Source organism: Pteropus medius, unplaced genomic scaffold (assembly GCF_902729225.1).
Source record: "Pteropus medius unplaced genomic scaffold, Ma_sr-lr_union100, whole genome shotgun sequence".
NCBI classification, from domain to species: domain Eukaryota; kingdom Metazoa; phylum Chordata; class Mammalia; order Chiroptera; family Pteropodidae; genus Pteropus; species Pteropus medius.
In genome coordinates, this window is record NW_024347790.1 from 7,824,677 (window position 1) to 7,837,290 (window position 12,614).

Consider the following 12,614-nt stretch of genomic DNA (forward strand, 5'->3'; position numbering starts at 1 on the left):
ACCAGTTTTAAAAATAAATTGTTCAAACAATTTGGCATGTACCAGTATATACATGAGTACACAGTGGCAGAAGTCCAAAGTCTGACTAATGATAAGATTAGTCAGAGAAATCTAACATCATATAAACAAACATTTACAACATTGTCATTACATAATTAGCACAATTAGAGAGTGATTATTAGCTTTTCCAGTATGTGGATGGCATGTTTATAAGCCTAGTTAATGAATAAATAGTTTTGGTTTCTTCTTTTAAATACTTTACATTTGCCAATCTCTCATTAATGTTAATTACCCAAGTGAATTTTCAAAATTTATTGGAAGGTTTGCTATAGTTATTAGATGGGTGAATAAGGTTGTCTGAAGATGACCCTTTGGACATCAGGAGTTCTGTATTTTCCAGTTCTGTGGAGAGAGAAGTCTGTGTTCATCATCATTTTCCATTCCAAATGCTTAAGTAACGCATTCCTTGCAGCACAAAATCCTGTCACTCTCTCTTTTAAGAGCATGGTTTTATCTTCTCTTTAAAATTTCAAATGACTGGAAGATTATATATAAAAGAAAAAATGACCTTGGACAATTTTCCGTTTAGAAACATATTTCGAAAGCTGCTTGGTGTTTTTTTTTTTTTCCAAATAAAATGTAAGTGGAAAAAAATGAGTGCAGTAAACGCATAGGATTTTGTAGTTTGAAGAAAACAGAGCTTAGTGTGGGAAGCTGCTCTTCCTGCAAAAGAGCATTGCTGACATCTTATTACTATAAAGTGAACTCATGAACACAGTACTTGATGACACTTTCTCATTAAAATTAGAATTAAGGAACTATTAAACATAGTGTTAGACATATTTGTCTAATACACTTTCTGTAATTTTATAATATCTTGCTGGTATTGTCCCCTGTATCCTAATCCTTGGGAGAGCCTCGATCTCCGTTCCTTCTCATAAAAGGGAACACTAGCTAAGAAGATGCATAAATGTGAGAAGGAAGATATGGCTTGAATGGCCAACATAACTATATTCTGCCTTCCCAAATTATTTCCGTGTCTGGCTGAAAGGTTGTTTGTGATGCTCTAATACAAGGCAAACTTTCTGTGGAACGATTGCGTAAAAGAATTACTAACAGAAATGACCTTACTAGGCAATATTTAGTATAAGGCAAGATATTTAACTAAGGATCTAGAATTGTACTGCCAGAATCTGAATCCTCATGCCATCATCCACCATCCATGATCTAGGGCAAATTTTCTAACCTCTGTATACCCCAGTGAGGATATAATGATATGCACTTCACAGGATACCCACTTTATATCCACTCATAGAGGTGAGGCGAGGTTTGATAAATATGAGAGGCTTAGAACTGCATAAGAACTTAGTAAATGCTGTTATCAATGACATAGTCGAGGGTGCCGTTCATCATTCTACAAAACTGTAGAATTTTGTATGAACTGTCAAAGAAGGCAGGTGACCAGCTGTGGAAGACCAGACAGCTATCGAAGTTCCTGGAGGCCTGATATGTGACCGTCATGATTTGTGGTCAGGTCTTCGAGCTTACATGCATGGCGATTTGTTCCTCTTAATATTTCAGAGGTGATTGAGCATCGGTGGATAAATTCACAGTATCTAAATTCACAAAGGACTATGACCTGGCTCCGGAATCTCAGTGATTAAGTATCAAGTTAGCTGAACATATATGTTAATGGGTCAGCTCTTTCCTTCCCTGTAGTTAAGCGCATACGGGGCACTAAGCTTAGTGAGTGAGTACTGAATCAGAGCAGCAGATAGTAGTAGAACATGCTCCCTCGCCTGAGCAACCAAACCCCATTCTTTGGAAGACTGGGATATCTCCTGGGGCTTGTTTTTCCTGAATCCTCTTGGTTGACCTCAGAGCTCAACCTTTAACTCTTTGTCAGAGAATGCCAAAACTGCCATAGACTTTCTTCTAGAAATGAAGCATCACAGGGACTTGCTTTCCCATCTTTCTCATTCATCATGGATAAACAAAACTTGAATTAATAAAAAAAATATAGTATACATTCTTAAATAATACACATATACAAACCTGTATAAATAATTAATCAACTTGCTCACCTTGTTCTGAGTGTTTGTTACCTTGATTCGGGTTATAAAGCCAACTAGAAGCCAAACAAACTAGCTGTTTTCATTTTAACCTTTAAACTTTTTAGAAGATTTTAACTGATATCTATATATTCTCTACTAAAAGTTCATACTAGAGCGGTGTATGAACTTCTTCTTTCTGTTTATCTACTTCTTTCTGTTTATCTCTCTTTTTCTGTGTAATTGTTCCTTGTGACCAGTGGGCAACACCTTCCAATAGATATCAAAAGACTTTTATTTGCACTTACCGGCATCATAAAAATCACTTACCTGTCACGTTTGTCTACTTTCACTAAGTTCGACTTTGTAATTCTGTGTTCTTTTAGACTTGTGTTAATCCAGTAGCCACTAGCCGTCTGTGGTTATTTAAATTTAAATTTATAATAATTAAAATGATGTTAATTAAAATGAACAATTACAAAATAAAAAATTCAGTCCCTCAGTCACATTACACTTCAAGTACTCAAATGTCACATGTTGCTTGTGACCGCCAGCTTGGAGAACACAGTTAGCATTTTCATCATTAAAGTTCTATTAGATAGCACTATCCTAGAAGCCTTACTTCCTTCACAGAGATATAAAAGTAACACTATGAATCTATGGCTTCTCTAATTGACTGAGCTTAAAATTCAAAGCTTACCCAAAATGCTTCCCTTTTCTTTCATTCTTTTTGTAAATAATTTTGGTTCATCATTTATTTTGCGCGGAGCATGAAATTATAATTTCACAACCAGCTTGCTAGTGACTGACTGTGAGTTCCTCACGGGAAAGCAGATGGGATATGTAATTACAGCACAGTATTATTTATTTAGTTGTGTGGCGTTCTGCTATAGCTATCATTTTATTCTCAGCGCCTTTTTAAATAAAAAATTACTATAATGCTGTAGGCTCTGTAGGAGAAACAAATATCGTGCCAAGTTTCTCCACTCGCTGCCAAACGGGTATTTCTCCTCCTCTGACAGCTCTTTAGATTGTAACTCTCACAGTCTCAATCTTCCCTTTCAGCTTCTTAGCCTCCATATCGTTGTTTTTATTAACAATGACCGGAAGATATGGTGAAATATTATGTTTCCTAAACCGTCCAAGAATGAAAAGATACTTACTATAGTTTTTGTTTAAACATATTTTCATGTACTCTACTGCTTTGAGAATTATAGTCATTATCCATGTTTCAACATAGTATATTTATTCACATGCTTATAAAATCGGTTTTAAAAATATCGAAATGTCAGAGGTCTCCTAAGTGAAAGTGCTAAAATGGAAAAGAAATCTCTTCTGAATGGGGGTTGGTGGAGAAGGTAACCAGCCGGAATGCTGGGGGATGTGTCTTAAGTGAAAAAGGTAATCCAGGCCTGTGATCCTTAAGGGTTCGACGGGAGGTCGACGGCCTGGTGAGGGTGGGATGCTAACTGTGGACTCTCTCTCCATAGAAGTGCACACCGAAAGTTTTGCATACATTTCAGTGTGCCCACTGACGCCTGGCGCCCACTGACGGCTCTGTGCACCTCTGGTTTAGAACCTTCTCTCCTGTCATCAAGACAGTACACAGTTAAGGCACTTTAGGCCATAAACCTAAAAGAGAAGTTTGCAGAGTCACTTTAATACATTCCCCTATAGATATTTATTGAATTTCGATACCCCAGGTTTTTTCTAGGTAATGGAGATAGAGAAATAACATAGTATTTTGCCTGAAGAAATGCATCCATTTATTAGGCAAATATTGAGTATTATTTTACATCCTGGGTATGTACATGAGAAACAAAACAAAGTGCAGGCCTCAAGGCAGCTTCCATTCTAGTGGGGGAAACAGTCCATTAACAAACAATAATATAATTCAGGTAATGATAAGATCAATAAAGAAAAATAAAGTAGGATGCCAGGATGGAGAGTGATGGGGTTGCTTTAAATAGGGTCTAAATCAGGGCAACCCTTCCCAGTGGGGTCAGATTTTAAAAAGATTTAAATGGAATGAAAGAGTCTGCCATGAAAATATCTGAGTGAGAGCACCCCGGCAAGGGAAAAATAACTAAGGCTTTATTCAGTATATTAAGGGATGCAAAAAAGGTTGATATGACAAGATTAGTAATCAAGGAATAGGAGGTGGGTCACAAAGGTGATGGGATGGTGGTGATCATCTAGTGCCTTTTAGGCTGTGTTGGGAAGGTAGATATTTTTTCTAATGTGCAAAAAAGGGAACAATTGGAAGGTTAAAAATAGAGGAGTCGCAACCTGTGGTTTATATTTAAAACAGAAAAATAAGTAAGATTGTTTATCCGCAGTGTGAAAGAAGAGTGAAAACTGGATGTCTTATTTGGAGACTAGGCCAGGCAGCAACTATGGAGAAGGCCGGAAGTGGCCAGAGTGAGGACACGTGTTGAAGATTGAAAGGGTTTGCTGATGGACTGTATGTGGGGTGTGAGAAGGAGAGGAATTGAAATGTTTCAAGGTTTTCGGCCTGAGCAACTGAGGGAATGATGGTATAACACACTAAAGTAGACGTGTAAAACAAAGAAACAGTACGTACAGGGTGTTAAGTGCTATTATAGAGAAATTCAGAAGAATATAGCTGTGAGAAAGATTTTTAACACCCAAACTACCCTGAACAAAAAACAACAGAAAATGTATCCAGGAAGATGGAGACCTGATTATTATGAAATAAGCTATAAGCTTCTATAGTTTCAAGTATTATTTTAATTCTCTAAAGACGAAATAAAACTATCAAGAAGTGGTTGGCGACATGGTGGTCACTGATGATGGCCTTTATGAGAACTATTTTAGTAAATTGATAAGAGTGAAAGATTGGAGATATTCAGCATGAAGTAAAGTGAGATAATGAAGAAAAGTAAATAATTCATAAGATTTTTGACTGTAAAAGGGAAGGAGAAATAGTGTGACACTTGGAGGATGATTAATATCTAGAGAAAGATTGTTTTTGTTTTAAAATAAGAGAATTTTGAGAAATCAGAGTTCAGGGAGGCTACTACGATGGCTGGAATTTTCAGGGCAGAGTACCAGAGAGGAGGGACCCACACAGAGAAATAGCTCCAGAAACCTGGTTAAAAGTCCCCTTGGTTTTTTGAATTCTAAGCTACACAAGGTGAAACTGCATATGACAAAGAAAAAGCATGAATAACTATCAGGGAGCTATTAGAGCTCACAGAGGTCTAGGAGACGTTCTAATTTAGATCAGAAGAGTGGAGAGACCTATTGAACACCTGGGACATTAAGCAGAGTCTCTAGAAAGGCCATGCCTTGGTAGCAGGATGGCCAACCTAGCCCTAGAGCAAAGGCTTTCCTAAACCTGGCCTAATAAAATTTTAAAACAGGCTTAAATAAATCAAGCAGATCCATAAGTAAGGCAACTACCTAGAATAAAAAATTCAACATCCTTCAAGAGAAGACACCTCCTCCAAGAATTCAGACACTCGGCAAACCTTTTTTCACAATTTCCAGTATCCAGTCAAAAATTATTATATATGCCAAGGAAAATGTGACATAACTAGGAGAAAAATCAGTGATAAGCCAATAGAGTAGATAAAATTGGTTAGTAAAAAAAAATTCAATTATCCAAAAGAAGACAGGTAAAAAGGAACAGGGAACAAATGGGGCAAAATGAAAACAAAGAGGTGGTCAATTAAAACCCAACTGTATCAATAGCTACATGACAGGTAAATTATCTAATATTATAATTAAGAATGAGAGATTGTCTAACTAAACAAAAAAACAAGACCCAACAGTATGCTGTCTACAACAAATCTCCTTTAAATATAAAGATATAGATAGGTTAAAAGTAAAAATATGGAAAAAGATATACCATGCAAACACTAATCATAAGAAAGTTGCAGTGCCTGTGTTAATACCAGACAAAGTATCTTACGGGACAAAGAATATTACCAGAGAAAAAGATGTATGAATCACAATAATAAAAAAGTCATTTTTAAGAGGAAAAATGGTACTAAATGTTGTTCCCCTAATAACGCTGGTTTAAAATATATTAAGAAAAAAAACAAGATATCCTTTGCCATAGCATCAAAAACAATGAAATATTCAGATTTAAGTTTAACAGAATAAATGTATATTAAAAACTATAAAATATTGCTGAGATAAAGAAAGAAGGCCTAAATAAGTGAAGAGATACAGTATGTTGGATTCAGGTGTAAATGCAAACTGGCAAGACTACTTTGGAAAAAAAATTGTATTTTCATATAAAGTTAAACATACACTTGCCAGAAAAGGCAGAAATTCTACTCCCAGGTATTTACTCAAGAAAGATGAAAACATGAGTCTACATGAAGACATATAAAATTATGTTCATTGCAGCTTTATTTATAATGGTCCCAAACTGAAAAAGCTCAAAGGTTCATCAACAGTTGAATGTATAGATTCATACAATGCATCATAATTCAGACAAATTGTGATGCTTTCATACAATGAGCTACTACTCAGCAGTAAAAAGGAATGACTACTGGTACACTGAACAATATGGATGAATCTCTTAAACTTTCCGCCAAATGAAAGAAACCATGCATAAAGGATACCGTTAAGGATAGTTGCACATTCTGTTTGGGGTAGTCGGTTACATGGAGGTATACATTTCTCAAAACTCATCAAACTTCCAGGTACATTGTATCGAATCTAAATTGGCCCTCTGTAAAGTGGATTTAAAAGAAGGTACATTGTATTGAATAACAGGTACATTGTATTGAATCTAAATCGGCCCCCTGTAAAGTGGATTTAAAAGAAGAAATGGGACTAATTCTATTGATAGGGAGGATGAGATAATTGAGTTGATGAGATAACTGAGAATGTGTAAGTTCTGAGAACAGGGAACTTGATTGTTTTGTTTCGTGTGCTCTTCTTAGTGGTGTCTGGGATTCATTAGGGGTTGAATAAATGTTTATTGGATGAATGAGTAGATTAAGGCGAATGAGTTAAAGGTTCAAAGCATACATTAGGTATTGGGCTGAGATAGCAGGAGAAACATTTTCTCTAACATAATAGAAGAAAATGTGAAGATATAGATAAATTTGGACCTAGAAGTTGGAAGTTGGAGTTTCCATCTGATGACTTTATTTTCTTGGAGAATTTTGCTGGGGTGGGGAGGAGAAAAGGGCAAGGAGGAAGAGTGTTGAGAGTTCGAGAATTGTAGAAAGGTTTGAAATAATTTTTGAGGAAAGAAAGGGGAATCAGATTTACAAGAGAAATGTAGTGGGCTTGATATGCAGTGAGGCCCTTCTGAAATTGTTGATCATGAATTTATAGTGATACTAATTTTCTGTGTCATTTAATATTCTCCAAGAATGCTTGGGTGCAAATGCAAAGAAAGCAAATGCAAATTCATTATGATTTGGGTTTTCTAAAATTGATTTGGCGAAATGACAGAGGGCCAAGGAGGTTTAGGGTTTGGCAGGAGTGTTATTAAAACAACAGATCATAAAAAGCTAAGCAAGATAAGGAGTTAAGAAATGAAAAAGCTGATGAAGTGAAAGTAGAGAGAGTAAATAGACTGGGAATCCCAATGAAATTGAAAAATAGCTGCTATGGGAGTAGCTGAACAATGAATCTGTATCTTTTGCCACTTCCTGGTTGGCTACTAAGAAACCCTTAAAGTCTGAACGTTGTGATGTTAAAGAAAGTAGCAAAGTAATTAGGCCAAGGAAAATTGGGATATTAAACATAATAGTGCAAGACAAAGCTAAATGGTAGATGGTTGCTATTGATTTAGATTAGTAGAAGAGACAGAAAAGACCTTTAAAAAGTAATAAGAACATTTCTGCTTCCGGATAGGATATAGTAATAATAGGTAACAACAGTAGGATGTTTCTCTCATTATGACAACTATGAATAAAGCAGATGGATTTAAAAGTAAAAAGTTTAATTTTTCTGTGGAAAGGCAAATTTAAAATACTGTTAATATGAAGTGTTGGTGAGGATGTGGAGCACCTGGAACTCTTATTCATAGCTAGTGGGAATCTAAATTAATAAAAGTACTTTAGAAAACTGTACAATGGTAACTGTGAAAGGTAAATATATGTCTACTCTATGTCTCATCAGTTCCATTCCTAGGTATATACCCAAGAAAACCAAAGCAATACATCCACAAAAAGACATAAATAAGAATATTCATTGCAACTTTACTCATGATAGCCTCAAACTGAAAGAACCCAAAATGGTATAGCCATACATTGGAATACTATATAGCCATAAAAAGTATGACTTAATAACACAAAAAATGTGAATGAATCTCAAAGACACTGCGCTGAGCTAAAGAAGCAGATGTGAGAGGAAGTGTGTTATATGATTTTATTTACATGAAGTTCAAGAATAGGAAAAACTAAGTGAATATTTTAAAAGTCAGTAACAGTTATCTTTCTGGGAGGGTTTTTGGGAAAGGAGGGTGAGGAAATATTCTGGGGTGATAGAAATATTTTATATCTTGGTCAGAAAGATCTGAATTCAAAATCAAAGTAGAAGAAATATCAATATACAAAAAACAGTAGATTTTGCTTTTTAGCCCAATCTGACAATCCTATATATTGAGGTTTATTTACCCTATTGATGTTTATTTGATCATGACTATATTTATTCCTATCATGTTAAGTTTTTGGTTTCTCTTTGCTTTATTATCATGTTGTATTTTTTTTTTTGTATTATCTTTTTTTTTTTTTGGTATTATCTTTCTTTTTCCTGAATTGAACAACATTCCTTTGTTAACCTTTCTTTTTGGTAATTTGGAACGTCTACTACTTATCTGTAGCCCATTAAATGCACATGTTAAATACTCATTACTATAAAAAATGAGTAATAACTAGGCTAGGAGTCTGTTCTCTTTACCAAAAATTTCTTTTACCTGAGATTTGTTAAAAACAACAACAACACAGCAACAACAAAATCACCTAGACTAGTTTTTATTCTTATAATGTGTCACCAATACTTCAGGAATCCTTTCTTAAAAGTTATATTATGATTCACAACATCATTACTATTGGTTTAACTATATATTTTACTGTATCCATCTACCACTAATTGTTTTTATATTTCGTCCTCCCCAATTTTGGTTGGAGTATTTGCCAAGAAATTTGTTTGAGTATATAGTTGAGTCTGTGAATGCCTGAACATGTCTTTTTTCCATATAAATGATCTCTCAGCCAGATATAAATTTCTAGAGTCACAATCCTTTTTTCTCTGAACTTAGTTGATTATCCTCCATAGAGAGCAAGATGAAGGGAAGGTCTAGGTCATTTGCTGAGGCCTCATCTTTCTTTATTATTTGATATTACTTCTGCTTCCTATTATATATTTTCTGTTTAGTCAAACTCCTGTTTTATCATCATAAATACAACATTCATTCATTCCTATTTTAAACCATTCTAGTATTGTTTTCCCTATTTAAAGATCCTTCCTCATTTCAACCTACTCTATTTTATCCATTCTTCAAATTATATCTAAAATTCTACCACCTCTGTGGACCTTTCTCCATTTACCCCAGTTCAAATTAATTTCCCCTTCTTCATCACAACATTTATTATCTATCTCTGCCATATATTTTTGTACTTTATAGGATCCTAGAATTTGATATCTGGAAGAGATCTAGGAGATATAATCCAACTTCCTAATTTTTCAGATTTAAAAAAAGGTGGCTAGTAAGCCACATTTGTAACCCGGATGACCCTAAGTCCTCTGTGGCTACCCTTTAATACCTAGATAAAATGATTCTCGAGCTTCAATCCCCAAATACTTTCAGAAGTCCTTCCTTAAAACTTATGTGGATGTCCAGGTCCTCACACTCTCCCGATCATTGTTGCAACCAGTGTCCTAGCCATTGCCGTAGGCTCTGCTAGGAGCCATTTTTTTTTTTACCGGTCCCATCACCAGAAATCCACAAGAGCCACGAGCCTGGTGTATGTGGCAGACTTTTACTGAAGATTTGAGAATAAACGACATGACTTTCGTAACTCTTAGAGCTTCCAGTATAGAGTTAGACATACACAAACAACAACTTTAATTTGGATGTTAGAGAATGCTGTCCTAAAATCCAGTAGTCGTTTCTCCTCCAATGGGAATTTTTATCCCAGCCAAGTCCTTCAGATCATTGATCACTATCATCTTCTCTGTCTCTTACACTCTTCCAACCTCAACTATTATGTTTCCTTATTCAGAGTAATCTATCTCTCCATCCTTTACCTACAATGGAATGTCAATTTTTGTTATAGCCCAAAACACAAAAAGATGTCTGTTTTTAGGAAGGTCAACGCAGAAAACCAGCCAAAGCTTTGAAATTCTATTTTTTTTTTCTTTAACATAAGCAGAATTACCTTTTCCATTGATCTCTAGAGATGGAAGAAAAATAGTGTAATAATTTATTTTTCTCTTTAACCAAAGAAAGTCTACAGGAGACTTGAGTTTGTTGTTGTCCATTTCAGCTACACATAAATTCTCAAGTTCTCATAGCAGGATACAGGTCTTCTTAGAGTCTTATACTTTTTCTTTATATGATATTACCCATTTCCCGGTTCCACGTTTTATCTAATTTTACATTTTGTTATATGCTGTTTTTTATTGCTTTTTAGTTGTTTCACATATGTCCATCGTACTTCCCTAGAAAAAGCGTAGTGGTCAGAAAACAGGTACTGATTATTGAGACTGTCAAGGCATCTAACATATACTGGTACTCAAGAATTCTTATGTATTGAGAATATACTAACATATGTTATTTAATGAGCATCTATCATGTGCCAGACAATGTGCTAAGTGCTTTACATAGATGATCTCTAATTCTCTCCTTAGTCCTATGAGAAAGGTAGTATTATACCCATTACACAGAAAAGGAAACTGAAACCCTAGCAACTTAAATAACTTGTTTGATTCCACATGGCTAAATGGAGAGACTAAACCTGCCAGATTCCAAAACGCTTTGCTCTTTCCGCCATCCGCCAACAATTCCAAAGCCGCCAATGTCGACAGCTGCCTCTGTATCGGTGATGTTTTTCAAAGAAAAACTTTACAGTGCACTTACTGGTCAGTGACCACATCCTTTTTGTAAGATTGTGTTCTTTTTAAGTCTCAAGACACCATTTATTTTTTTATGTGCTTTTTAAAGCTCAAATGTCAACCTGATATTTTTCTCTCTGCATTTTAGTTTGATCCACTAACAATTGAAAGCAAAAAAGCAGCAACCGTGGTGTTAATGCTAAATTCTCCAGAAGAAGAAATTTTGGCCAAAGCATGTGAAGCCATTTATAGATTTGCTTTAAAAGGTTTGGATTTTTTTCAGTTTATCTATTTCATTCATTGCTTAAAATATTTACTACATAAGGGGCACTTTTCTCGTGAGTCTTTAACTTACTTCCTGTCAGTTGAATTCTTTCAGACAACCAGAATATCATTTAATGCAATACCTAAAAGTAATGTATCTATCTCCCTAAGTGCCTAACTTAATCTTAAGAAGTAATTTTGTCACTGGGTGGAAGAGTCGTTTTGAAAGTTGTATTGTCGTTTAAAAAATTGTTAATGTCACAGGAGCTGAAAGAGCTCCCAGTGGTCAAAGCCAGAACGATTTGAGCAATGAAATAAAGTAGTATTGGATTATACTACTTATAATTAGTATTGGATTATAATTGGATTATACTACTTATTAAAGTTAATAAATATCCATGAGTCTATGTGGAAAAAAAAGAGTAAGTAAATAAATGAGAGAGAAAAGACAAATCTATGCAGAAGAATTTCAAATAACTTACATGGATAGTCTGCCCTCAAGGACGTGTAATATAACTTCTTCACATGTGAGCTGTGCATAGTGACTTCTTTCCAAAGAGTACAATACAGAAGCAGAGAAAAAAATGTTTATAGTGGAGAAACTCAACAAAACTACTTTAGCCAGGTGACCAAATCCAATATCAACAGTGATAAGTCATGTTGATAATATGTGCCCTTAACATAATGTAATGAAAATGGCATTTTACATCTGTGTTATTTTTCCCAAAAACCTATAACCCCAGTCTAATTTTGATTTTAAAAATATCAAATTCTGATTCAGGGACATCCTACAAATACCTAACCAGTACTCCTCAGCACTGTCACAGCTACCAAAAACAAGGCAAGTCTGGGAAACTCTCACGGCCAGAGGAGCTAAGGATACATGATGACTAAGTGTAACGGGGGAACCAGGTAGAATCCTGGAAGAGAGAAAGAACATGAGGCTGAAACTAAGGAAATCTGAATAAGCTATTGATTTTCATTAATAATAATGTATTGATATTGGCTCATTAATTATAGCACATGTACCCACTAATGTAAAATATTAATAACAGGGGAAACTTAGTGTTAGATATTTAGGAATTCTCTGTACTACCTTTGCAATTTTTCTGTCAAAGTAAAACCATTGTTAAAAAATCAAATTTATTAAAACATCGTAAATGTTACAAATTAATTCTATTGAAATATTTATTCATGGAAGATTTACAAACATAAAAGATGGTCATATTTTAGTTCATTCCAAATGGT

At 34.9% G+C, this 12,614-nt stretch overlaps 1 protein-coding gene across 1 annotated transcript in view; it reads left to right on the plus strand.

The window, feature by feature from the left end:
* Positions 1-12,614, plus strand: part of ARMC3 (armadillo repeat containing 3) — a 74,577-nt gene that overhangs the window by 3,406 nt on the left and 58,557 nt on the right. The window contains exon 3 of the mRNA XM_039877566.1: positions 11,251-11,368. Within this exon, the coding sequence (XP_039733500.1) occupies positions 11,251-11,368 (118 nt within the window). The remainder of the gene's footprint in view (positions 1-11,250; positions 11,369-12,614) is intronic.